The sequence below is a fragment of the Callospermophilus lateralis genome, chromosome 3 (genome assembly GCF_048772815.1).
Source record: "Callospermophilus lateralis isolate mCalLat2 chromosome 3, mCalLat2.hap1, whole genome shotgun sequence".
Taxonomy (NCBI): domain Eukaryota; kingdom Metazoa; phylum Chordata; class Mammalia; order Rodentia; family Sciuridae; genus Callospermophilus; species Callospermophilus lateralis.
The window spans coordinates 80,370,120-80,396,106 of NC_135307.1; the positions used below are offsets into that span (position 1 = coordinate 80,370,120).

Consider the following 25,987-nt stretch of genomic DNA (forward strand, 5'->3'; position numbering starts at 1 on the left):
CTGCAGTCAAGAAGTCAAGAAACCTGACTCCTGAAAATTCCTCAGGTGTCCAGCCTCTTCTGTCCTACTTTAGGATTATAGGTGTGTGCCATAAATGCCTAGCTTCACTTTTTTTTTTTTTTTTTTTTTTTTTTTTTTTTTTGTGGTTGTGGGGATTGAACCCATGGACTTATTTATGCGAGGCAAGCACTCTACCAACTGAGCTATATCCCCAACCCCTTCACTTGTTCTTTCTTTTCTTTATTTATTTTTGGTAGTTGTAGATGGACAGAATGCCTTTATTTTGTTTATTTTTATGTGATGCTGAGGATCGAACCCAGTGCCTCATGCATGCTAGGTAATCATTCTACCACTGAGCTACATACAGCCCTAGCCCCTTCACTTGTTCTTAAATGACTTCAAATCCCTAATTTGGGAGGTCACACAACTGGATAATACATAGCCCTTTCACTAGCTTTGCTGTAGGTAATATCTCTAACATGTGGACTATGGTGGTAACAGTAGCTTCAGGGATCTGAAGGCCACACTGATTCTTCATTTGGGCCTAACATGTCTGATGGGCAATTGGAACAGGATGAAAACACTTGGCATTTCTGTCTTCAAAGTGTGCCTCTCTCCTTCATTGCCTTAACTTTTGGGTCAGATTCTACTCAACTCTGCATGCAGATAAGAGATGAGCATTTAAGAGATGTTTTGTCCAAAACTATTATACAGGGCTAACTTGACCTGGACTTGCCAAGTCTTTCAGTCCCCTAACCCCATCCTTCAGGGCTAAAGATACCTTCCAGCTGCCATGACCTGAAACACTAGACCATGAAAGTGGTGAAAAGAGATTGTTACCAAAAGCTCAGTCCTTGTCCCCAATGTCAGTCCAATAATGAGGACGTGGCTTTTGCTAGTTAAGGAGAAACACAGGAAACTGTCTGGTCCCAGAGGCTATAATTCTGCCCATCAGGGGGACAGGGAGCTTTTAAAGAGGTGATTCAAAGGCTACATTCCATGTGTTCTCTGTCCAGAGTTATAATTCACTTCTTGTTAATTTGGGAGACAGCAATTTCTGTGCCATTCCCAAAGCCTGAATTACTTCATTCCTGTGTTAGGTATATGTTCAAAGACAGATAACTCTTCCTAGAATGGGAAAGAAAGGTAATCCTGTTTACTCTGAGATTAGGGAGGGAGGAGATAGGGAGGAGCGGAGAGGAAGAGATGAAACATGTCCATTTTAAAAATAAATCACAGTTGGAGCTGGAGTTGTAGCTCAGTGGTAGAGCGCTTACCTAGCACATGTGAGGCACTGGATTCTATCGTCAACACTATATAAAAATAAATAAAGGAATTGTGTCCATATACAAGTTTTAAAAACTTTTTTTTAAAAAAGTTACAGTGGCAGAACAGCAAGAGCTATATTCAAAGCATAAAGTAGACCACTGTTACAAGGCGGCACTCAAGTTCCCAGATGCTCTCCACCTAGTTTCAAAAAACACATGAATATTCCTCCCTTTTATTATTAGCCTATCCTCCCCCCCTCCCCATTATTCCTGTCATATACCTGTAACCCTTCAACCCCCCTGGAGTTGTGAAGCTGATTTGTAAACAGAGTTCCCTCCTCACCATTCTTTGGCTACTGAATAAAGCCTCTCTTGAGTCTCCAAACCTGGGTAACTCCCAAACTTTATGCTAGTCCTTAAAATTTCTTCTTCCCAAAAGCAAGGCAAAGGAGACTAATTAATTAAATTGAACTTTTTTGTTTTCTGGTGACAATGTATAAGATGAAATCTGGTTTGATTTTTTTTGTTTGTTTTGCTTTCAAGTTCAAGAATTGTACTTGGATTTGTCTTAAGAGCTCCATGTTGTATACAAAAATATAGTGGCAATTCTCTGTTCCCAATAGGATAGAAAGCCCATGCTTTTCAGCCCGGGCTCAGAAAATTTCCTGGAGCCTATTAACTCAGGACTGGATGTAAACAAACAAGAAGAGACAAATACTCTTAGTTATAAGTCCTCTCCCTTCTTCTTCACTTTCATCTTTCATCTACCATTCACTGGGCAGAAGTAGAGGTAAATTGGAGGTAATTTCTTTCCCCAAGCAAAGAAGCCACTTTTTTCTTCTGTGAATTACATATTTGATTGTGTTCCTGGCTGGATTTCAAAGTCCACGCAATTCTCTGGTGCCTGAGCCCTCCACGGCCTGACCACCAGGATGCTTGTTTTCTAGGGTAGTTTGGAAATTGTGGGTGACGGAGATTACTGGGTCTTCTGTGGTCCACAGAGACAGACCGACACCGACCGCCGCAGTCTCCCCCAACCGGCCTCTCGGGGTTCCAGGGAGGCACACCTGCCAGCGCACCTGGGCTGATGGCGCCCAGATTAAGGCGCCCTCGCGCGGGAGGACCGGTCCTGCCTAACTCCAGCAGGACGCGGAGGCAGAGAGCTTCGAGGCGCAGGACGGCCACCAGAGGGCGAGCGAGCGCAAGTGCTCGCGCGATGGCGGCTCCCCACCGGGAAGGGAAGGTGGTCCAATGCCGAGAAGAGGAAGCTGAGGCCAGGGAGTCCACAGAGCGGGCAGGGCGAGGAGGACCCGCCCCTTCCTGGACCTGCCGGCCACGGCGTCCTGCGCTCTCGCCTTTCCATTCCCAACAGCCCGAGGGCCACGCCAACCCGTGCTCGTGGGGTGACCGCGGTACCCAGGCGGGGACGAGGTCGCTCTCAGCGGCGCGCCCACCTCGCGGCCCCACTCCCGCTACGTGCCGGTAGCGCGCGAGGGAACGCCGACCAGGTCTTCAAGGAGTAACTGCCAGAGAGCCGAGGTCCGGGACAGCCCGCACCTCACAGCCCGCCGCGGCGGCGCAATGGCTGGAGGGGCTGCGGAAGCCGCGGAACAGCGGAGGCGCCCGGCGCTGCAAGCCCCGCCCCTCGGCCGGCGCCCTGACAACGCGAGCGGGCCGGGCCGCGCCGCCTGCTCCCCGCCCCCGGCGGCCCGCACCAGGCGGGGCCGGGCCAGAGCGCCGCCGCCGCTGCTGGAGCAGCCACTGTTCTGCAGAGTGGGGCCCGGGGCTGGGGCCGGGGCCCACCCTCCCACTTTCTCCCGCCATGAGCCAGGGAAGTCCGGGGGATTGGGCCCCCCTGGATCCCACCCCCGGACCCCCAGCGCCCCCCAACCCCTTCGTGCACGAATTACATCTCTCGCGCCTCCAGAGGGTTAAGGTAAGGTGTGGGCAGGGGGCATCGGGAGGACTCGCGGAGATGGGCAAATGTGGAGATGCGAAAATGGGCCGTGTAGAGCCATGGAGAGGATGGGCACGGGAATCCAAGAAGGACCCGGCTGAGAGGGTTGTGGAGCTGGAGCCGGGAGGTGTGCACGTGGGGGTGGCCGGGGGTGGGCGAGGAGCCCTGGTCAGGACGCGGGCTTGAGCGATAGACAAGCTTGAAGGTGTGGAAGAATTGAGTAGGTGAGGATGGAGCACTGCAGGGGACCCAGGGGTAGGAGAGATGGAGGACACTCGGGAATGCGGATTACATCCTGCGGAGGCTGGCGAGCTAGGATGGAGTTGGAGGCTCTGGGGGCCGGGGTTGCTGAGTGATTCCCTGGGGCTCTGACTTAGAACACGTACCTGAGCCCAGAGATTGCGTCCCTGTGCCCTTCCAACACCCCCTCTTTCTGCCCTCCCCCCCCCCCCCGCACTGCAGCACCTCTCGGTGGGGGCAGGGAAGCTGGAAAGGGGGTTGGCTACAGGAAGTGGAGGGCCGCACCAGCCTGGGGGATTAGGGAGATGGTGTCGGAAGGAAGTGTCCAAGGTTTCTTCTGTCATCACCTCCCCAGGCAAACTCTCTAGCTAGGTTTGTTTACCTGCTGTCTCCCCAGGGCAGCCTATTGGAATCGCTCTTGGCTCCTAGCAACCCTTGTCTCGCAGAGTAGGGCCAAACCTTTTCTTCCCCCCTCCCCCAATAATAAAGATTTGCTCTTGGGTAGTACTAAAGACTGACCTGAGGTCTGAAAAGTGGACCTCTCAGTCCACTCTGCATCCCAGGCTCAAAGTGGAAAGAGCTCTGCACCTGGTTTCTGTTTGACATAGGAACTATTTGTGGAAAGGGATGTGGGCGAGGAGGACCTGTCTTTAGCCTACATCAAGCACAGTGCTGGGCACTTTCACATGCAATTTCTCATTAATTTCTCTTAATAGCCTTTCCAAATGCTAGGTGTGTTTTATGACATTCACCTTTATAGGTGGAGTGGGAACCAGGAGAGAGAGAATGAGGCTCCTGGTGCTAATAATTTTTGATCCTCTTGTTCTCACTGATATCTTCATCCCACTGGGAACCTAGTCTCCTCTCCTCTTCCCACACAGCCAGTCACCTGCAAAGGATGATGGCTGCTTGCTCCTGGGTCCATCCTCCCGGGAGAGGGAATGCCATGAAGAAACCATCTCCCAGCTCTAAATGACATTCTCTCCCACCCTTTGCAGTTCTGCCTCCTGGGGGCACTGCTGGCCCCCATCCGAGTGCTTCTGGCCTTTATTGTCCTCTTTCTCCTCTGGCCTTTTGCTTGGCTTCAAGTAGCAGGTCTTACTGAGGAGCAGCTTCAAGAGCCAATTACAGGATGGAGGAAGTAAGTAGGGAATCAGCCCCAGAAACCCTACTTCTCTTCCCTGTTATCCATTCTGCCCCCTCTTGGAAAAGGAGAAGGAGGCTTCTGAAATTATTTTGTTCAACCTGGGTAGGTGAGATTAGTCAGTCAAGTCCAGACCCGGTACCCAGGACCTCACCTCTAAGTGATGTGTCCTGACGTGTCCCAGAGGGCCTAGAGATGTCAGCCCCAGGGCCAAAGTAGTTGAGGGAAGAAAGGAGGGGTACCCAAACTCCAGGGAGTGGGTGAAGGTCAAGCTGTTGCTCCCACTGATACCCAGCATTGCCCTGGCAGGACTGTGTGCCACAACGGGGTACTGGGCCTGAGCCGCCTGCTGTTTTTCCTGCTGGGCTTCCTCCGGATTCGGGTTCGAGGCCAGAGGGCCTCTCGCCTCCAAGCCCCTGTCCTTGTTGCTGCCCCCCATTCCACTTTCTTTGACCCCATTGTTCTGCTGCCTTGTGACCTGCCTAAGGTTGTGTCCCGAGCTGAAAACCTTTCGGTGCCTGTCATTGGAGGTGAGAAAGTGCAACATAGTGAAGGGTGGGGCATGATAACTCTGGGCTCTGGTAGAGAGGTAGAAGTTGGAAGGGATTTTGACTTCTGGCAAATGAAATGTAAATCAACATCATTTGTCACTGGGTGTCTTAAGACACTGAGGGCTGGGGCATTGAGAATGTGTTGGAGGGAGTGCTGATCACTTCTTTGAAAGGACAAGGTCCAATAAAGGAATTGTGCCCAGAGCAATGAGATAACTAAGGAACATCTCATACTGTGAGCAAATGGAGGCTGCAGGTGTTATTGCCCTGGGGAAGGGACCAAAAGATTTCTCCTGATATCCTTTGCCACCCTCAGCCCTTCTTCGATTCAATCAAGCCATCCTAGTTTCCCGGCATGACCCAGCTTCTCGCCGTAGAGTGGTGGAGGAGGTCCGAAGGCGGGCCACCTCAGGAGGCAAGTGGCCCCAGGTGGGTAAGGGTCTTGAGACCCTCTCCTCCATTTCTCTGTGCTCCTGAAGAGGCTTTCCTTTCTTCCCCACCTCATTCTGCTCTTTTTCCCCCCAGGTGCTATTCTTTCCCGAAGGCACCTGTTCTAACAAGAAGGCTTTGCTTAAGTTCAAGCCAGGTGAATAAAATGATGGTGGGTGGTAAAGCAGTGGGGAAAATGAGCCCCAGTTTAGGGGAGGAATAACCTGCAAAGCAGAAGGATGGGGAGTGTTGGGGAAAAGGGAGACAGGGATCTGCTTAGCTAATGATGACAAGTTGAGGAGTCAGAAAATTGAAAACGAAGGGAGAAGGCCAGATCTCATTTGGGAACTGGTCCCAGATCCCAACACCTCATGCTGTCTCATGCACTAACCTCTGCCCCTGGGGTGGGGGTGGAAATGGGATTTAGGAGCTTTCATCGCAGGGGTGCCTGTGCAGCCTGTCCTCATCCGCTACCCCAACAGTCTGGTGAGTCTTAGTCCAAGGAAGGGTGGAAGGGGGAGCATGAATCCACCCTAATGGGAATAAGTGAAAAACATTGGGGCCATGTGGGGAGGTGTATCTGGGGATGGGGCTGGAGGCAGAGTTAGGGCCAAGTCAAAGAAGATTGGCTGGTTCTAGGAAAGAAAGTAATGTTCTGCTCCCACCTCTACTTCTCCCATAGGACACAACCAGCTGGGCGTGGAGGGGGCCTGGAGTGTGAGTTGTATTCCTGGGGTGAGGGTGGGGAGCCGGTTCTGTATTCCTGGGCCATCTACTCTCGAGACAAGGTGAATGGCCCTTTTCATTCTAAGACTGGGAGAGCAAGAGGATAAGAGACCTGTTTCCCTGTTTCCCTCTAACCTTTCAGTATCATCTGGCTGTGCTTTCACCTGTCCCACCTATATCAGTCCTACTGTGATTATAGCCCCTCACTTTCCTATGTTTCTAAGTGATCTTCCTCCTTAGTTGTCCCCTAGGACACCACCACCAGCCTGCTTCTTGCCTTTTTCCTCTGTTACCCAAACTTCCTCTTGCCCACAGTTCTTCCTCTGGCACACCCCTGAAACTCTTCTGTCTTTCCCAGCTACCTTCCTGGACCTTTTCATGGTCTCTCAACTGCACATTGACCCAGCTGACTGTGTGGCTAGGGGTTTATTCTTATTTATATCCTTGGGTAGAACTTTCCCTTTCTCAAGGTGAGGAGCATCCCATAGTTGGAGATATGTGAACATGGTGGTCTCTCTTCTCCTAGACTCAAAGTTCTCTGGCTCACAGCCTCTCAGCCCTGCAGCATTGTGGATGTGGAGGTATGAACCCAGTGGGTGGAGTGGGAGAAAGGGCATCATGGACTCTTAAAGCCATAGGAAAAGAGTAGGAATGGTCACCCCTCCTTTTGAGGTCCTGCTAAGAATTGTGCATATCTGTTTTAGTTCCTCCCTGTGTATCAGCCCAGCCTTGAGGAGAGCAAGGACCCCACCCTCTACGCCAACAATGTCCAGAAGGTCATGGCGCAGTGAGTGTTCCACAAAGTATTTCCTGGAGTAGATACACAGCAAAAAGGAACCTCAGGGAGGGGGAGAATGGGGGAGGTCTTGAGGCAAAGATTAGGGGCCTGGCAGTGGGAAGGGCTATTGAATAGCTGAGGCTGAGAAGGGAAAAGATAAAGGAGCCTGACCCCTCCCAGGTCAGCAGGCCAGAGTCAATAATGAGCCCTCAGAATTTCTTTGCTTCCTCTTTCCCTCTCCACTCATCCCTCTTCATCCCATAGGGCCTTGGGCATTCCAGCCACTGAATGTGAGTTTGTAGGGAGCTTGCCTGTGATTGTGGTGGGCCGGTTGAAGGTGGCATTGGAGCCACAGCTCTGGGAACTGGGAAAGGTGCTTCGGAAAGCAGGGTAAGTGATCTTGAAGATGAAGGTACAAGCATTGTCATAAACAGAGAAAGAGAAAATAAAAAGAAAAGGGAGAAGTAGGAGAGAGAAAGGAAAGTCTTAAGGAAAAAAGTGGGATGCTAAAGGAGCTTCTTAAGTAAAAGGATTAATAGAAACTGGGGGAGGAAAAACAGGATACCTACTAACAGGTGAAGAAAGTAAGGACTTTCAAGGGAGTGGGTCAGTTCCCTGGATTCAATTCCCTGTGCCAGAGGAGAAAAAAAGTCCAGCAGCTAAATCTATGTTGGAGGAATGTGTGGGGCTGGGCCAGGGTGCTACTGAATGGTATATAGGTATATCCTGGATCCAGCTCTGCCTTCAACTCTGTTGTAGGCTGTCCCCGGGCTGTGTGGACACTGGGGCAGAGCCAAGCCGGAGTCGAATGATTGGCCAGGAGGAGTTTGCCAGGCAGCTACAGCTTTCAGACCCTCAGACGGTGGCTGGTGCCTTCAGCTACTTCCAGCAGGTAAAGGAGCTACAATGCAAAGGGCAGAGGCCAGGGCTTGCTCTCCAGGCTGACATACTCACGCATTAGAGGTGATGTCCTACTGGCCTATGTCAGTAGGATGCCCAGCTGAGTCTCCATTGGGTATTCTGACCGCCTTTGACAGATGATTATCTTCGGAGATCCATTGGAAGATTTTTTTTTTTTTTTTTTTTTTTTTTTTTTTTTTTTTTTGTGAGTATCCATTGCATGGAAGAGCAGTGGTTTGTTTTGTTATAGGTACTAAGGATTGAACCCAGGGGCACTTAACCACTGAGCCATATCCCTCAGCACTTTTTATTTTCTATTTTGAGATGGTCTCTCTAAATTACTTAGGCCTCACTAAGTTGCTGAGATAGGCCTCAAAGTTGTAATCCTCTTGTGCCTCAGCCTCCCGACTGGGATTATAGGCATGTTCACCATGCCCTGCATAAGATCAGTGTTGTAATTATTGTCAGGAGGAACAAGTGGGAAAATAAACCATAACTGAGGTCCATCAATTTCTGAAGCTACTTTAGAGATTGGCAGAGATGGGGGCATCATATGACTGTATGGGGCACTGAGTGAGGATCTTCACACCACTGATAGGTTAGACAGTGGAGAATTTGAGATCCCAGGAGTATTTTCAATTCTGGGGCAGATTTTTTCTAATAGCCTGTGACTTCTTTATGAGACTCTGGAATAGTCTCAAGAATCTTGGCAAACCGTGTATTTCCTTGGTATACAACTAGGTTTCCCTGTCAAGTTATAATTTTAAAAGATTATTAATGTTTATGAACAACAGTAGCCCCAAGTAGCTCTTTTTTTTATTTAAGACACAGACTATGGCTCTTAACATTCTCTGAAGGGACAGAGTGATCAAGTTTGTAGATTCCTTAGATTGAAGCACTGTGTGTTCCTGAAAGGAGGTACCTATGTGGTTCCCCTATACAGCTTGAATAGCAGGCATCCTGCTTGGGTTTTGTTTTTTTTTTTTTTGTGAGAAATTAGGCCAGTGGTCCCCTTTCAATCTGTGGGACTAGTTCTCCCACATAGGCTGAGTCAGAGGAGAGAACCAGTTTGTCCAGCTTGGGGGCCAGGAGTGCCTTCTTGGTATGTCAGATACTTGATGGTAAGTAACTTTGGCATTCCTGAGGGATTCCCTAACATTCCTAGGAGATCTCTTTGTGAGATCTTTGTCACCAAGTGACTTGAGATAGTTCCTTCAGGTCACAATCTTTCTTAATCTTTCAGGGATCCTGCAGAATTTAGAGCTCACAGGCATCACAACCATGCCTGCTTAGGAAAGGGAGGAGCCCAAATCCAGAGAGCAGGAGGGAGGGTGCCCTGCTTCACCCTGGTTTCTCTTTGCAGGATGCCAAGGGTTTGGTGGATTTCCGAGATGTGGCACTTGCACTAGCAGCTCTGGATGGGGGCAGGAACCTGGAGGAGCTGACTCGCCTAGCCTTTGAGGTACCTGGGAAGTGAGGGGCACTTGTGGCTATGCTCATCCCATATCAGGAGACTGGTGTTGTGCAGAATTCCCAATAATTTCTAGATGGTAGGCACTTGGTGTCATACCACATGCCACACTTCTGAAAGCTACAGAGCCCTGGTGTCTCTGTTGAGGTCTAGCTGGGAACCACAAGAGGGCAGAAGCTATAAAATTTACAGTTCTGCAGAAAGATCTGTAAAGGTCAGAGGGAGACTATGCAAAGTGCTTTCTGAAGAGGAGTGTATCAGGCTGACCTGTGGAGCAAGATGAGTCCGTGGCTTGGGGACACAGCTTGACTTGCATCCCTTTCTTTCCCAAGCTCTTTGCCGAAGAGCAGGCAGAGGGGCCTGGCCGCCTGCTGTACAGAGACGGTTTCAGTACCATACTGCACCTGCTACTGGGTTCACCTCGCCCTGCTGCCACAACTTTGCATGCTGAACTGTGCCAGGAGGCACCCAGCCAGGGCCTCTCCCTCTGTGAGTCACTGCCTTCTCAGTCTGCTCGGGCACTCAGGCACCAACAGTACCAAGGACTTGGAGAAGGAAGCATGGGTTGAGAGGGAACAAGGGTTAGTGGCTGGTTTGGAGGATAAATCCTCTGTCTTGAGAGCTGAGGTTGGGAGGAATGGGCTGAAAGGGAAGAGCAGACAAAAACCTGGATTTGAGAAGTTAAACAGAGATAAGAGGGGCAGGACCTCTTGGTTCTGAGTAGATTACAGGGGCGTCTTCTTCTCATTCTTGGGTCTTGACTTTTTCCCATCTCACTCTTGTTTGTCCAGGTCAGTTCCAGAACTTCTCCCTCCATGACCCACTCTATGGGAAGCTCTTCAGCACCTACTTGCGCCCCCCACTCACCCCTCGAGGCACCTCCCAAATACCAAATGCCACCTCCCCAGGTAGCCCCAATGCTCTGGCCAATGGGACCATGCAAGCACCCAAGCAGAAGGATGATTGAGCGCCTCAGTCACCCACCCTTTCTTCCTCAGCTCAAATCCAGCCCCGCAGACTCAGGGCAGCGCCAGGGACCTACCCTATGCCTCAACCCCATCTCTGCTCCTGTTTGATTTTGGTTGTTGTTGTTTTTTTAAGTTGATTTTAATTTTTTGTTTGGTTGGGTTTTTTTGTAAGAAACTATTTTATATATAAATATAAATATATATCTATTAAAAAAAAGTGAAGCTCAGTCACATGGATGACATCATTAGTTGGGAAGGAAAAGAATGAATGGTTACAGGATGCCCATTGGAAGACCCAGAAGGTTCCAAAGGTTAGTCCTCTTAGCCATAGCTGGAGGAGTATTCTCACTCCCAGACAGGGCTCTTTCCTGTACAGAAATTATACAAAGAAATCTCATACCCTCCCTTTCTGTTATCACCTCCTAAATATGTACATTTTAATGGACTAGTTCATGAACCTCTTTTCAGCCCATTCCCTTTTGTTCTGTCCTCATTAAAGATTAAAATAGCTCACTACCATTCCATATTTAATAATCCTACTGAGACTTGATTCCATCGCCCATAGTGGGAGCAGAGAGCTATGTCAGTAAGGAAGCAGCCTCCCAGTTACAGGGCAGACCAACCACGTGGGTCAGTTTCCCTGCCAGAGGATGAGCTGAGGACACATGAGTCCTTTCTGTTCAGCATCTTTTCAAGGAAGAAAAGAAGGCCCCTAGAAACAAATAAGGAAAACTAATTAGATTTAAGAAATTAGATCTCTGTCCCAGAGATATTAATATATAAAAAAGCAAAGGAAAGGTAAGTAACAGTAGGATATCCAGAAAAGCCCTCTTGATGCCAAGTCCAGGCTTGTGTAGATGGAATGAATAAAGTGATCTGATCATGCAAAAACTCTTGTTTTGGGCCCCTATCACAACCTAAATATCTGTTGCCAAGAGGAAGCAGGGGGCCAAGTTAAGGTGAGAGGCAGGGTCAAGTACCTAGATCCAGACTGTGGAACTACCCCTACCTACTTTCACAACATCTTGCCCTATCTAGCAGCAAAGGTGTTCATGTAGAAGAAGGGCACATTGAGAGCATTCTCCAACAAAAGAAACCTTTATTTTATTCCATACAACAACTTCCAAAGGTTCTTCCAACTATGGAACCACCTGCAACCTGGTCAATCTGACCTCCCGCCTCCCTCACCAACCACTTTTGCAGAACATAACAGCATTGGGCTGAGGCTGATTCTCCACTGAGCAGCAGCAGTGAAATCTACTCTGGGCACCCACCTCTGGGACTGGCAGATGGGTCAGGATGGTCCCTCTGCTTCCTACTGGCTACGACGTCGTTTCTTTCTTCTGCCTGTGACAAAACTGTCACGCCGCCTTTTACGAGGCTGTGAGGGTCGCACAGCTCCCAGAGCCAGGGGTTTCTCCCCAGGGACCCCAAGTTGAGTTCCTGATTGGGGTCTCTCTTCAGCAGCAGCTGGACCTCCAACTACAGCCCGCTTCCCAGACTTGACAGGATATGGAGCTTGGCTAAGGCCTCTTTCCTCAGTGGAGGGGTAGGATGCTCTTTGGATGGACCGACTTCCTGAGGCTTGGCAAGGACTGAGGGGAGGCCCTCTCGGAGACAGGCTAAGTTTTGAGGCCAAGAGGTAGGCAAAGTTAGAGAGCCCCTCATCTTCCTCATCTTCCTCATCTTCCCCCTCCTCCTTTTCCCCTCCTTTTATCACATCTGAGGTGTATGTTTTACTCATAGGAGAGGTTTCTCTCAAGACTAAAGCATCCCTGGTTCCCCATCTAGGGGAAGAGCTCTGAAGGCCCTGGTGAGGAGATGTTGATTTGGAGGCCCTCAGTGTCAAGGTGTCTTGATTGCTTTGTAAAGGAACAAGGTCATTCAGCTTAGACAAACCCTTGTCTTCCCTGCCCACTCCTTGAGGATCATCAGAAGTAAAATTTGTAGGACAGGTATCCTTGCTGACCCCTAGTTGGAGGCTACAGTTATCTCTAACATCTAGTATGTTTTCATGTTCTGTGGTTTCCAACAGAGGAGAAAAGAGATTGCCTCTGCTCCCTGCCTCTTGGCTGCCCTCTGGGAAGGAGGAAACATCCTGGGTCCCTAGAATAATGGGATTGCCTTGACGTGCAGGCATCAGGGTTTCTTTGGAAGACCCCAGTGTGGAGGTACCAACTCTGCTTTCCAGCAGTGGAGAACAACCTTCAGCCCAGAGATCACTGTCCTGTATGGTCTCAGGGATCTGTTCTCTATTGGGTCCCAAGACTGGGCTGTTGGCCCTCAGAGGTACTGACAAGCTGCAGTAGTTTCTCTTTTCTAGGGCAGTTGTGGCATCTGTCTCTCCACAGGGAACCACACTGCTCCCCACATCCCTAGGCACCGTGGTTTCTCCAGAACCCAGAGAAATGCTGTTCCTGGAGCCCATTTCCTGATGCTCAGTTATACATTCCCCATCTTTGTAGCTCTCTATGACTTCTTCAATTTGTAAGGGCAACTCCAAGCCTACGGCATCCATCTCACTGCTCAGCCACAGTCCTGGGCTAAGAGAGGTCCTGTCCCTGTCCCCAGCTGCTCCAGGGGAAGGTTTTTGATCACTGTTTTGAACCATGGGAGGACCTCTGTCATCTCTGCATATGGTTCCTGAGGAGCCTGCTGAAAGCTCTTTCCCTTGAGGAAGCACTTCAAGTTTCCCCATCTGTTGTACTGTCTGCAGCCCCAGATCCTGCTTTTCTAACCCTTGTCCTTGTGGAGGAGCTGGCTTTTCAAGCTCAACATCCAAACTAGGAGCTTTCTTGGGCTGGGGGCCTTCCTGCCAGCAAAGGGGCAAAGCCTCTGAAGTCCTGTCAGCTGCCAAGCAGTGCCCAGGAGACCTAGCACCTCCCAGATGGCCCTCCTGATGTGACAGTTGGTTTGTGACCTTCCTAGATCCTTTTCTCTCCATACCCAAGAGTGCCTGAGTTCCCTGTGAAGCCCCAAGTTCTACCTGCAGGTCCCAGCTACTCGAGGATGGCAGAGTGTTCCCCTCCCTGCGCATTCCCCTTAGACCATCTAGAGCTCGCTGCTGCCCACCATGCATTTCTCTTGCCTGCTTTCCTGAAGAAACAGCTTTTCCAAGGCAAACAGTACCCCCCTGTGGCCCAGGTGAGGTCCGAGGCCTCCCACCCCCACCTTCATCCTTATCAGAAACAGAATGGCTCGAGACCAACTGAGCTGCACTGCAATTTGGAGGCGTCTCCACATCCTCCTGTTCCAAGGCCGAGAGTCGCTTCTGGACCAGCTGAAAGAGAATGGACAAATACCAGTTCTATACATAGTTGTGAGAAGAGGTGGCTAAGTGGGCGGTAGAGACGGTATTTGGGCAGAACAGGGAAGAAAAGCTTGTGGCTCAAGTGATGGTATCAAAAGACATAACTGCAGCTCTTCCTACCTTCTCATGCCTTATTCTCATGCTTGGATCCCTTACTCTCTGATTTCCTGTGTTTCCACAGTCCTTTAACTATTCTGCACCTAAAGCCCAATCCTGAAGCTGTTCTAAGAAAAATCTTGAAAACATCTTGTTCTAATACTCCCTACCTCCCAGGTTTACCTGGGCAAGAGTGAGTCCTTCTTCTTGTTCCAGCTCCTCCATTAAGGCTAAAGGATCTCTCTCCTGTTCTGGAGACAGCAGATCTGCCATAAATTGAGGGTGAATAATGGCCTCCACCTGGAGAATAGAAGGAACAATGATGTGAATCCTTGATGAAGTAACCTGTGAGCCAAAGATCTCCAGAGACAAGGCCATGACTACCACCAGTTAAAGAATAAAGCCTACCTTCTGCCTTAGACAGAACCCCAGATGGTTGGTATCCCATAATGCCCACCCCTAGGACCTACTAGAAAGCAGCCCAGCCCACCTTGGAGACAAAGATCTCCTGAGAACACAACTCATCGATGTAGCTCAGGAGACTTGGATCTGGATACATTGCTTCTTCCTCCTGTTGCTCCTCCTGTTTTCCATCCGACTCCCCAGTGGCCAAGTGACTCCCCTCCAGCCCTTCCATGATGTCAATATACTCTCTCACAGCTTCTGGTGGAATCTCCTTGGGTGCCTCAGGAACTGGAGGCCTTTGGGGTTTGCGCTGCCGACGGCGGGGAGCCCGTGCCTTGGAGGCTGCTTTCTTTGGAATGTACACTAGGGGTGGGAAGTGGTACAGGTTGTGCACTAGGGGAATGGGAAGTGGCAAGGAAGCCTTGGCCTCTACCTCCCAATTCTATTTGTAAGGGCAGCAATCTGGGTACATTGAAATGATTCCAGGCTGGATCAAACCATCCTGGAAAAGTACAGACCATGGGAGAAGATTTAAAAGCCAGAGGCTATGAGAGAGAGTCACAGTATTGGAACTCTTTCCCCATTTCTTAGGCAGATAAGGTACAATGGAATTCATCTGCAGTCTAGATGAGAGAATAATTAGTTTATGTGACTGAGATCAATACCTAATTCAGGACAAGGGCAATCTGAAACCCAGCTCCCTGAGGGGGCATTCTGTTTGGGATATAAAATGCACTTCCTAGAAAGAGTGGCAGGAGCAAAGGCCGTGCCTTCCCTAATCCATAGCGGATTTCTGTATGCCTCCCTTCAAGCCTTGGGCTCATTTCTACTATTGGCATTGGGCAGCCTTACCTGGCTGCTGGCAAACCTCAGGGACTGGTGGCCCTGGAGGATCAGATTTCAAAGGGGCTGTAGGAGGCAGTCCTTGGGCACCATTCATCAGTTGTGCATTCTGTATCTGCAGCTCCTCTTCTGCCTCAAATTCCATGAACCTGTTTTGAGGAGGGTGACTAAGGTACAGGTGGTGTGGAGGAGACCCAGCCCATTAGGAATCCAGATACCAGACAGCAACCAAGCATGGCCAAGAAAGGAAGTGCCCTCATTTAGGCAAAGTCTTGCCTATGTCAAATCACCCAGGGAGAAGTTGCTCACAGGCATCCTAGTAATGGTTCTGGGGTAACCTTGTGAGATCACTACATCATCCCTTTACCTTCAGTGTTCACTTAGGAAGTTTGTTAAGGAAGTGAATGAACTAGAGCTTATAAACCTCCAGGACAGAACAATAATAGCCTTTACTTTTTTTCTATATCCATCTCTCCCAGCTGCACAGATTTTATACAGTAATACTAAATCAGGCTTGTTGAATTAAATCAGGCCTATGCAACAGCCTGCTGGGACCTCACAAATGGGCCCCTCTTTAAGGCCTTACCTCCCCCACCCATTCCACAATCCTAGAAAATGGCAGAATTCCTGAATCAGGACCCTGGTTGCAATTCAAGGCAAGTTCCATCAGGAAGCAATGCTGAGATCCAGGAACCTTGAAGCTGGGACTGAGGCCTTGGAAGACTAAATCTAGGAAATATGGGTCGAGACAGGAGAGAAGGTAGAAGCTAAGCTTGGAAGAAAGGCTTCATTTGCTTTGTTTTCTGAGATGGAGTCTTCCTAGTTGCCCAGCTGGTCCCAAACTCCTGGATTCAAGTTATCCTCCCACTTCAGCCTCCCAAGTATCTGGGACTACAGGCATGCACCACATGCCCAGCAAGTTTTGGGGTTTTTTATTTGTTTTGGTACCAAGGATTTAACCCAGGGGTGCTCAACCACTGAGCTATAACCCCAGTCCTTTTTTATATTTTATTTAGAGACCAGGTCTCACTGAGTTACTAAGTGCTTCGATAATCTGCTGGGGCTGGCTTTGAACATGTGATCCTCCTGCCTTGGCCTCCCGGGTTGCTGGGATTACAGGTATGTTCCACTGAGCCCAGCTAAAAGTTTTTTTGTTTTGTTTTGTTTTGGGGGGTTTTTTTTGTTTGTTTGTTTTTTTAACCAAGGATGTCCTAGACAAATGGTAAGAGCCAGCACCCTGGCTTCCCCTAACCAAACTCTTCAGAACTAGTCCCTCCCTGGGATGAAGAGGAAAGGATTTTCTGTGCCACTATTTCCAAAAGAAAGGTGGTCCCAAAGTCCTATATCACAGCCACTTGATACTTGGACAGCTGAGAAAACCTACCCAGTAGGGCTCACCTCCTCATTACTAAGTCCCTTGAGCATGAAATTTTTACACAAATTGGGCTCCAATCCCATCCTAAGACCTTCAATATGAATGTCCGTAAATAGACTCAAGATCTGAAATTGGGGGGAGGGGATGATGCTTTCAAGAGAACATAGGTAGAATAGAAAAATCCACAGAGTCAAGGTGAAGGGAGAAGCAAGGATCCAAGGGACTCATATCCTAGCCTATGCTCCCCTGTTAATAATCTCTGCTACACCTAGACACAGGCACTCTCCATTGCCCCATCACTCTCGGCCACACAGTCCCCTCAAAAGAATGAAATTTAGACTCACTTTTCCGCCATCTCATAAAAGATCATCCGGTCAAAGTTGCTGGTGTGCTCCCACTCCTGCACAGCCCTCGGCAGTCCCTCCTCCAGTGTCATGGTAGGCTTCAGGCGGGCCAGAGAGCGAAGCACTGGGCTAAAACCCCCATTGGGTCAGTCGCATTCCAAAAGTCGGTCCCCTGCACACCTCAGTCCATATCCCCTGCCCCTCATCAAATCCAACATGACCCTCAGGCCCTTCCATATCCCACTTCTGATGAGATTTCCAGAATCCCAACCTTTCTTCCCACTGAGATTTGTAAATCAAAATAAAATAGATTCTATATTCACCTCTCTTCCCACTGAGATTTGTAAATCAAAATAAAATAGATTCTTCTCCCCACCTTTTGAATCAACCTAGGCAACTACCCCTAATTCTCCCAGTGCTGTCTTCAACTAAACGTTACAAAGAAAATATTTTGTGTTTCTAAATGAATGATATTCACTATAAAGTATGCTTAACTCTCCCTGTCCAGAGCCTCTTGCATTTTGAAAGACATTCACTAATCCAAATGAATCTCTACCTAAAGGATGTTTGGTATCTTTCTTCATTGGTTTTTCAGACAACTTCAGACCTTCCAATACAATATTAGACCCTCACTTTGTGAAGGCTCTTGAACCCTTTCTGATCCAGAAGAGAGTGAGAGCCCAGACTAAAGTAAGGATTTCATCTTTGCCTCTCTAGTTTTCCTTTGAGTCCTCAAACATTATTGTGCACCGGAGTCACCTGAGGAAGCTTGTTAACATGGATTGCAGTGCCCCATGATCCCAGAACTAGGCATTTAACTAGCTTCCCAGGTGACTGTTGTAGAGGGTCTGGACTACACTTGGCAGGAGAACCTTCCCAGAGTCCCTGAACATGAACAGCAGAAGTTGGCTAGGACCAAAAGTGAACCAATCCCAAGCAAACTTTGAAAACCCAGAATGGCTCAAGATTTATAAATTCAGCCTGGTAGCTTCCGAGAGAAAACTCTGAACTTGAAATAGAAGGAAATCAATAAACTAGCTTATCTAGGACTCCAAGTTGAAGGGAGAGATTCTTTTAGGAATTATGGCACTGGAAGAGTAACTAAGTTTGTTCAAAGTCCAGTAAGTAAGATGGGGTATGTGTTATATAGTGGTTTGCATAAATTGAGAGCGACAGCCAGTGTGGTTGGGAAGGAGGAAAAATTCCCCAGATGACTAATGACTGCTTTATAAACTATACAGCTTATGACCCCAGGCTCCTTGGCCAAACATATGCTCACTCTTAAGCAAGGACACTTTGGTTTTTTGTGAGCTCTTTTCCTCTTTTAGATTGCCTTTTTATAATAATAATAGTTACTATCTAATAATGCACTCTCTATGCCAGGCACTCTGCCAAGCACTTTTCATTTTCTCAGCAACCTTCTGGGGTAGGTACAATTATCCCCTTTTTAGATGAGAAAACTGGGGGCAAAGGTGTGAAATGTCCTGCCCAGGATCACAAATCTGTGAAGCCTAGCAAACTCCGCATCCTATCTCAACTTGACTTCTGAGTATAATGGTATAGTGGGGCAATGGCACACACAAGAGTCCTCTGCTTGGCAGAGCACTGACCTCCTCCCCCTACAGGAATGAGTCAGAGCCCAGCACTCCTCATTCCCGCTGGTTTGTATAGTACAATTCAATGTTGAAGGGCAGTGAGATAGACCCAGAGGACCCTGATACTTGGAGAGAAAGACCTAAGCTCCAATCACTGCTCCTTGCTTTCTGGACAAGAAACATGTCTCTAAGCTGAGGATTACCATAAAAATGCTTGCCTGAACACACATGAAAGAAGACAGAATCTGAAAGCTTGTTGTAAACTGGGAAGAGGGTAAAGAGGCTGATTTTTACTGTTTTTTTTCCTTCTCAAGCATCTCCTCACTCTCATGTCCTAACCCCTAGCCTAACGCCCTGTGTTCATCCCAAAGTCCTCCTTATTTAAAAGCCCTAGGATAATTCATCTCAGGTTTCCTCACTTACATAAGAAAGCAGGAAAGAGCTTCTACATCAGGACTTTGGGATTCGTGCCTCCGAGCCAAGGCCTTGTAGCGCTGCCAGCGACGGAAATTCTCATAAACGCCCTTGGAAGTATAGGCCAGGTCACCTAGTGAGGGCTTCTGGGTGGATGCAGAACCTGCTTCCCCAAGTGCCCCTTGAGGCCCTGACCAAGCCTTTTCTGGAGGCACAATAGGGGCCAGTTGGGCAGCTGGTGGTGGAGCCTGAGGAGGAAGGCCTGGGGGACCCTCCTGGCTCACCCCAACAGCTTCTGTGGGCAGGATGGGCTTCATGTTAGAAGCTGTAATGTATTGGGCAGGAGGACCCTCAGAGCCCCCACAGGGAGCACCTGAGGGAATCCAACTGAGGGCTGTCTGAGTAAGGATGAAGTTCTGAGTTTGAGAGGGCTCAGCTGGTCCCCCTTCTGCCTTGACTTTGACAATGACCTTCCCAGCCGCAGTCCCAGCCCCACTGGGGCCAGAGGTGGCTTCTCCAGTCACCAACAGCGGGCTGGGGAAAGCAGAGAGCACCAGAGGGTTGCCTGGAGAGAATGCAGAAGTCAGGGAGGGCTGTGGAGATGGCTCCCAGAGTGGCTGGTCTGGTGGGCCAGGAGTAGGTGGGGGAAAGGGAAGCGCAGTAAAAGGAGATAGGGCAGCACCAGGTTTCATAGTCACATCTGGTCCCGGAAGTGGAGATGCTGTTGAGACAAAGAAAAAGACAGAATGAAGTAGGACAAAGGAGGCCAGAAGTTAGGCCATCTGAGAACCCCTAAAGAATAAAAATCAGAGCACTGCTGGTGATGTGGCTCAGCGATAATGCCATTTGCTTAGCATGCATGAGACTCTGGGTTCAAACTCTAGCACCACAAAAAAAAAAAAAAAAAATCAGAGAACTGATTCTCAACAGGTGAAGGAAGAGATATGGATGAATTTGTGCAGCTTGCTTCCTAAAATCACTTGGTCCCCTAAGTGATTTTTTTGGGGGGTACTAGGGATTGAAACCAGAGGTGCTTTACCACTGAGCCATATCCTCAGTCCTTTTTATTTTTTTTTATTTTGAGACAGGGTCTCACTAAGTTGCTTGGGTCTCCATAAAGTTGCTGAGGCTGGCCTTGAACTTGTGATCCTCCTGCCTTAGTCTCCCAAGTTGCTGGGATTTCAGTCCCCAAATTATTTTGATGTTCTTATTCCCAATTGAGAATTACTGAACTAGAGAAGTTGCTTTCTTTCAACAAGGCACACAGACCCCTGTCTGCCAGGAAAAGGCAAGCCCAAACCATCACCACCCCTGAGAGCTTCTTTAGGAACATTCCTGGCAGACCTTCCCTGCGAGTCCCATATGCTATTTACTAAGACAAGGATCTGAGTTGACACCTGTGCAGTAAAGAAACTAGTCCAAGAAAACTTCTGGCTCCTCCCACAGAGCCCTTAATAAGGAAGTGGTTCCAAAAAGATTATTGGCCCAACCTCTCCTCCTTTTCCTTTTCCTGATGTTCCTTACAATCTCCTTCACTTCCTTTCCTAATCTAAAGCAACAGAAGAAAGATGTAATCTATGATGAGGAGCACTGACTCTAGGACTCCTGAAGTTCAGGCCCTATAGCACATCCTGCCCAGCATACACCATTCCCACCAACTCCAAACAAGACATTCAAACCTCCTGCACCCAGCTGCTCTGTGGAAGTACAGTTCCCAGAAGGAGATGTGTGGATTGGATGTTTGGTTCCCAGAAATTTTGTTACATAACAGTCAGGGATAACTAGAGAGGATTAGATAAGGGCCAGGAAATGGAGAGGGGAGGGCAGTAGTGGGAAGGAGGTAAACTAGAGCTGTAAGTAATATGCTGGACACATTAAAATATGGTGATGCAGACTATCTGTAGTTCTTCTATTTAGAGCTCCTAATATCAGAAACTTAGGGCACAACAGGAACATGATATTGAGTCTGTGCTAAGGACAACTGAAGTCCAGAACACAGGTTCTGCAGAGGAGAAGCCATGTGGACTCCAGTCAAGGAAACCAGGGATAAGCACACAAATGTGTACTGAATTAATGTGACCTATACCTTCTGGAACTTTTAATAATAATAATAATAGAACATAAGTAGCCTAATTTCAAGTTACTCTCCTCCCCTTCTTTTTTTTAATATTTATTTTTAAGTTGTAGTTGGACACAATACCTTTATTTATTTATTGTTATGTGGTGCTGAGGATCAAACCCAGTGCCTCACACGTGCTAGACAAGTGTTCTACCCCTGAGCCATAACCCCACCCCCCTCCTCCCCTTCTTACAAAGAATATTTCAACAACAAACCAACAACCCTCCACTTCTGCTTCTTGACCAGGAAGTAGAAATGGATATGAGCAAACTTAGATTCAAACTCATCTTAGCCATACAGCAGGAGACCAAGACCTACCATGAAGTACCAACCACAATGAAATAGGTGTAAGGCCTGAGTTCCATTGAGGTAGACACACCAAGAGTATCTCAGGGAAGCCTCAGCTTTCACCATGGCTGAAGTGACCCACCTCCTCTGGCCCTGACAAATCAGTAAAGACTACACCCTGAGCTGAAAGAGAAGCCACCTCCGGGGATGGAAGGAATTGTAAAGCTCTGAGCAGGGGCAGTTATATACCTTCCAGCCCCAATTTCAGGAGTATGTGTTCCTACAATGGATAACACCTCTGAACAGTTTTTTAGCTAATTCTCCCTGCCTTAATTCCTTCTACCCCGACACCCACCCACATACACACACACCTATCATCCCACTTCCCATCATGACATAAAGAGAAACCCTAGCTCTATTCTCTCAAGGTAAGATTCTAGATTGGGCTCCAGTTGCCTAAAGAAGATACAGGAACTTGGGCCTTTCCCTGGATCTTTTCTGTGCCACTGCTGCTGCACATGGCTCTGCCCTCACCATACAGATACATGTTGAAGTGGCCCCTCTTCAGAGAATCAAGCTGTTAACTAACTGCCATCCATTCCCTATACTCAGAATGTTTCCTCTGAGGAGCCTTGATTCACCTCCAAGGAGGCCCTCTTCCTTCCTCAGTCCCTAGTCTTAATGGCAAAATCTTCTTCCCTAGCCTTTGGTGGCACCAGGGGTGGGGAGGTGTTAGTATCTCATGTAGCTCCAGATCAGCCTAAAGAGCTGGTCCCCAGATGAAGGGGCATATTTGAATCCCCAAGGATGTTAGCCTATGGAAGGGATCCTCCCCCACCACCTGAAACTTACCTCCATCTGAAGCCATCTCCCAGGTTTGGGCACTAACTGTGTCTGTCTAGAAGCCTCCAGAATGAGACAGGTCCAGGTCCCAGAGAGTGACTGGCACCAACAGATACACAGGTATCCAAGGAAGGGAGGGCAAAGATTTGATCAAAATAGAACTAGAATCTAGGACTCAAGTATTCTGCAGTGGGGGAAGGGGAGGGAGTTGTGGGGTGGAGTGGGGGCAGGGAGATATTCCACAAAGGGTTCTAGTAAGTAGCAAAAATTAGAACTTCCTCCAAACTAGAATTGGCAACACATTGATGTGTACCTCTTTAGGGCAATTTGAAATATCCCCTCTCAAATGCCAAACACAGTGCAGTTTACCTTTCAACTGTGTGTGCTTCAATTCTTCACCAACATATCTAATTCTATGCCCTTCAATCCCACCCAGTTCTGTAACTGATTTCCTATTAATAGCAGGTTGGGATAAGCCCTTGGCTTAATCAAGGATGACTATAGTTTCTCGACCAATTCAAAGCACATACTCTGAAAATTAAAGGATCAAGGGAACTAATTGTTTAAAATTAGACTTGTCTCAAATGATTCAGGGTGTTCCTTCAACTCCTGTGAACATATTACTTTCTTGAAAGCTGCCCTGTAGTCCCCAAACACCCATTACCATAAGGTCTGCAGTCCACAGACACCACAGCCTTAATAAAACCAAGTAGACTAAAACTGCAAGTCCAGAAAGTACTTCTTTTTGTTAAATTACTGCTCTCCCCTCAACATGGTGTTTGAATTTGGTGTGTGTGGGGGGAACTCTTTACCACTGAACTACATTCCCAATTGTCTCCTCTCCCCCACCTTTTTTTTAAAAAAGAACCTAGCTAGCTAAATTGCCAACACTGTCCTGGAACTTGTGATTGTCTTGCCTCAGTCTAAGTCGTTGCAATTATATGCATGCACCACAGCACCCCGATTTCCTTTGTTTTGCTTTATTTTTAGAGTTTTTATATAGGTAGCACATTAGCATGGTTCAAAAGTCAACTGTGCAAAATGAATATACCTCAAGGTCTTCTGCCCACTACTTTCCCCTGTAACCAAGTTCTCTATCCCAAAGGAAACCAATATCTTCTGTTTCTTGTGAATCTTTGCAAAGATATTTTACGCAACTACAAGCAAATGCGAACTCTATTCTTTAGCCCGGTGCAGTGGCGCACGCCTACAGCCTATAATCTCAGCGACTCTGAACACTGAAGCAGGAGGATCTCAAAATTGAAGTCAGCCTGGGCAATTTAGTGAGACCCTGTCTCAATATAAAAATAATAATAATAATATTATTATTATTATTATTATTATTCAGTTTTTTCTGGTTACAAAATCAACATGTCCCAACGTCTTTGCCATCATCTCTGAAATGACAACTTGGTTCCAATTTTTATTTCTTTAGAATCCTATAAGAAGAATTTCTATGTTCTTTTAAAAGTTTGATATACTACTAGAATGGACACTATAATTCATTACTCACCACTATAAGAACGTTGAATTTGCGGTAAAGAGGCCTGAGTTTGAATCTTGGTTCGACTACTAGAATATCACCAGCTTCATAAAATAACTTTACGCTCTCTTCGCTTTGCAGAATATCGAATACCCATCATGCACTCTTTACCGCCAATACTTTGAAATGAAGCGGAGGAACCGGATGTAAAAGTGGAATCTTTTTTCTTCCCTAGGGTTAAAAGGATTCTGAATCCCAGAGCCCTTGTTTCTCTAGACACTAGCAAGGCACTGCCTCTGAAATGGGTGTGCATCTTTAGCTAAAGACAGGACTGCACACAGCAATATTCAGTTCACATCCATCCCTACCTCTCTCTCAAACGACTACTAGTACCTGGCACACAGTGGGCACACTTTATGGGTCTTAGAAAGCCTGCAAGGTTGCAACTGGCGTCACAGGCCAAATCCTGCACCACTGTGCCCTCTTCTGGCCTGTTGAACACAAGGCAAAAAAATGGACTACATTTCCCGGCATCCCTCGGGACAGTCTTCCGGCTACACTGGAAGGAAGTTGACAGACACGTGTTGCAGACGGACTTGGAGCCTCAGGTTTAAACGTGGTCATGTTTCTCCAGTATTATCTCAATGAGCAAGGAGATCGAGTCTACACACTGAAGGTAAGAAGAGGAAACGTTGTAAGTGGGCATGACGAGAAACATTTTTCGTAAGTGGGAAGAGCGGTTGAGGCCAGCCTCCGAGCTGCCTGTCTGGGTGCGGGGTACCAGAAAGTCTGGCACCGAGGCGCGGTAGAAACGCAGTGCGCAGCTTCTCCATCTGACCATCGTGTCTCGGTGCTGCTCTCTCCATGTCCCATCACTCTTTTGTGTGTGTGCTGGGGATTGAACCCAGGGCCTTGTGCATGCGAAGCAAGCACTCTGTCAACTGAGCTGTATCCCCGGGCTTACTTCATCACTCTTGTATTGAGATCATTTTCCTTTTTCCTCGAGCAGAAATTTGACCCTATGGGACAACAGACCTGCTCAGCCCATCCTGCTCGATTCTCCCCGGACGACAAATACTCGCGACACCGAATCACCATCAAGAAACGGTTCAAGGTGCTCATGACTCAGCAACCGCGCCCTGTTCTCTGAGGGTCCCTTAAATTTCATGTTTCGTCTGTCGCCTGCTCTGTTTCGAAGAATCCGTAACCCAACCACCCATGCCGTTTGGAATCCAGTCTCCTCCGATTGCCTTTGATCATGCTTGTATGAGGCCATCATGGTGGCATCCTCTTTAAAGGGAACACGTTTTTCATATTTTGAATTATTGGCACGTTATTAAAGATAAAATGATTTGAAAGAGCTCATTTTCGGTTTTGTTGAAGAAAAGATTGGTAATTTTTATTTTTAATGTGAGGAGGATGAGGGAGAGACTACCACTGGTAGTTATAAAAAGACCACTTGAAAGAAAAATTTCAGTTATTGCCTGTAACTGTAGTGCAGTGTTCAGTGAATGACAGGACAGTTTAGGGATGGAGAAGAGGTTGAGAAAGATTCCCAGAAATGTCAGTATTCACTGAAAAATATCCAAGTAATTTCTTCCTCCTTTAACATGTTTAGATGCAAACTGAGTTTTTTTTTTTTAATATAATATTTAGACGTATTTTAGAGTGAAGGCAGTCAGTTGGAAGTCAGGCCACTCGTATTATTCTCCTCTCTTTGTATAACTTTGATAATGTTACTTAACCTATTTAGTTCTCTTTTTCTCTATTTTCTAAGTTCTCTCCCAGCTTTGAAATTGAAAGGGTTTGGTAGTGGATCTTAATGTAACTACAGTGTTTGTCCAGTTGATATAAATAGGAATGACTTTAAACTTATTTGTTCTCCCTCTGGACATACTCCTAGGTTTAGTTCTCTCTAGTTGTTTTTTTGCACACACCTACCTTTAGTTTCTCTTTGGCAGCTAGGAGCTATGTGGAACTTCCCACATATTTTAATTTAAAAGATGAAGTATCAGAGATTCAAGCAGGGATTTTTGTTTTTCAAACTACTGTTGGGGCTTAATTTTAAAAAGAGTGCTAGAAGTTTCTCAGGACTTGAACTTCAATCATGGAGCAATTTTTTTATCATATTAATTCATATTAGAGTGATAGTGAGGTAAAATATTATATGGACAGTCAAGAAATGTTAGTTTGCTTATTTCTATCCTCAAGTTAATCAACTATTTCCCAGTCTTTTCATTCCTGGCTTCTGATACTGGATCTGAATACATTTGCTTATTGCCACTGATTTTAAATTGCTTTGTGGAGATTGTATTGTAATTCTGCAATCTTTTTCAACCACATAAAAAGTCGGGGCTCCAGAGCAGATGTAACTTAAATTAGCACACATGTTCATTTATGAAGACTAACTTTGGAAAGGGGTAGATGTGTTTGTCTTGGA

The 25,987-nt window shown here is 47.5% G+C and overlaps 3 protein-coding genes across 3 annotated transcripts; 2 read left to right on the plus strand and 1 right to left on the minus strand.

Annotated features, from left to right (window-relative positions):
- The first annotated feature begins 3,021 nt into the window (after nt 1-3,021).
- Lpcat4 (lysophosphatidylcholine acyltransferase 4) lies at nt 3,022-10,895 on the plus strand. Its single transcript, XM_076848452.2, has 14 exons — nt 3,022-3,204; nt 4,464-4,606; nt 4,919-5,139; nt 5,477-5,589; nt 5,686-5,746; nt 6,017-6,075; nt 6,272-6,306; nt 6,842-6,896; nt 7,020-7,102; nt 7,358-7,483; nt 7,853-7,985; nt 9,357-9,455; nt 9,797-9,953; nt 10,256-10,895. Exons 1-14 carry the CDS (start codon nt 3,091-3,093, stop codon nt 10,429-10,431), a joined length of 1,575 nt encoding a protein of 524 aa, XP_076704567.1. The 5' UTR covers nt 3,022-3,090; the 3' UTR covers nt 10,432-10,895.
- Nucleotides 10,896-11,747: 852 nt separating this feature from the next.
- Nucleotides 11,748-22,136, minus strand: Nutm1 (NUT midline carcinoma family member 1). The gene is made up of 7 exons (XM_076848453.2): nt 22,074-22,136; nt 18,824-19,535; nt 16,806-16,934; nt 15,096-15,235; nt 14,329-14,606; nt 14,022-14,138; nt 11,748-13,712 (listed from the first exon to the last, which is right to left on the minus strand). The coding sequence occupies exons 1-7, from the start codon at nt 22,087-22,089 to the stop codon at nt 11,748-11,750; spliced, it is 3,357 nt and encodes a 1,118-aa protein (XP_076704568.2). The 5' UTR covers nt 22,090-22,136.
- Nucleotides 22,137-24,113: 1,977 nt separating this feature from the next.
- Nucleotides 24,114-24,907, plus strand: Nop10 (NOP10 ribonucleoprotein). Its single transcript, XM_076848455.1, has 2 exons — nt 24,114-24,223; nt 24,557-24,907. The coding sequence occupies exons 1-2, from the start codon at nt 24,170-24,172 to the stop codon at nt 24,695-24,697; spliced, it is 195 nt and encodes a 64-aa protein (XP_076704570.1). The 5' UTR covers nt 24,114-24,169; the 3' UTR covers nt 24,698-24,907.
- The last annotated feature ends 1,080 nt before the right edge of the window (nt 24,908-25,987 follow it).

What these genes read in the sequence shown, in the direction of transcription:
- Lpcat4 (XM_076848452.2), top strand. Translation starts at nt 3,091, where the DNA reads ATGAGCCAGGGAAGTCCGGGGGATTGGGCCCCCCTGGATCCCACCCCC. An exon ending in TTTGCTTAAGTTCAAGCCAG is followed by an intron (nt 5,747 to 6,016) that starts GTGAATAAAATG and finishes AATGGGATTTAG; the next exon opens with GAGCTTTCATCGCAGGGGTG. An exon ending in GTCCAGAAGGTCATGGCGCA is followed by an intron (nt 7,103 to 7,357) that starts GTGAGTGTTCCA and finishes TTCATCCCATAG; the next exon opens with GGCCTTGGGCATTCCAGCCA.
- Nutm1 (XM_076848453.2), bottom strand. An exon ending in GCTCTTTCCTGCTTTCTTAT is followed by an intron (nt 16,935 to 18,823) that starts GTAAGTGAGGAA and finishes TGGGGGTTTTAG; the next exon opens with CCCAGTGCTTCGCTCTCTGG. An exon ending in TGAGGTTTGCCAGCAGCCAG is followed by an intron (nt 14,607 to 15,095) that starts GTAAGGCTGCCC and finishes TCCCACCCCTAG; the next exon opens with TGTACATTCCAAAGAAAGCA.
- Nop10 (XM_076848455.1), top strand. Translation starts at nt 24,170, where the DNA reads ATGTTTCTCCAGTATTATCTCAATGAGCAAGGAGATCGAGTCTACACA. An exon ending in ATCGAGTCTACACACTGAAG is followed by an intron (nt 24,224 to 24,556) that starts GTAAGAAGAGGA and finishes TTCCTCGAGCAG; the next exon opens with AAATTTGACCCTATGGGACA.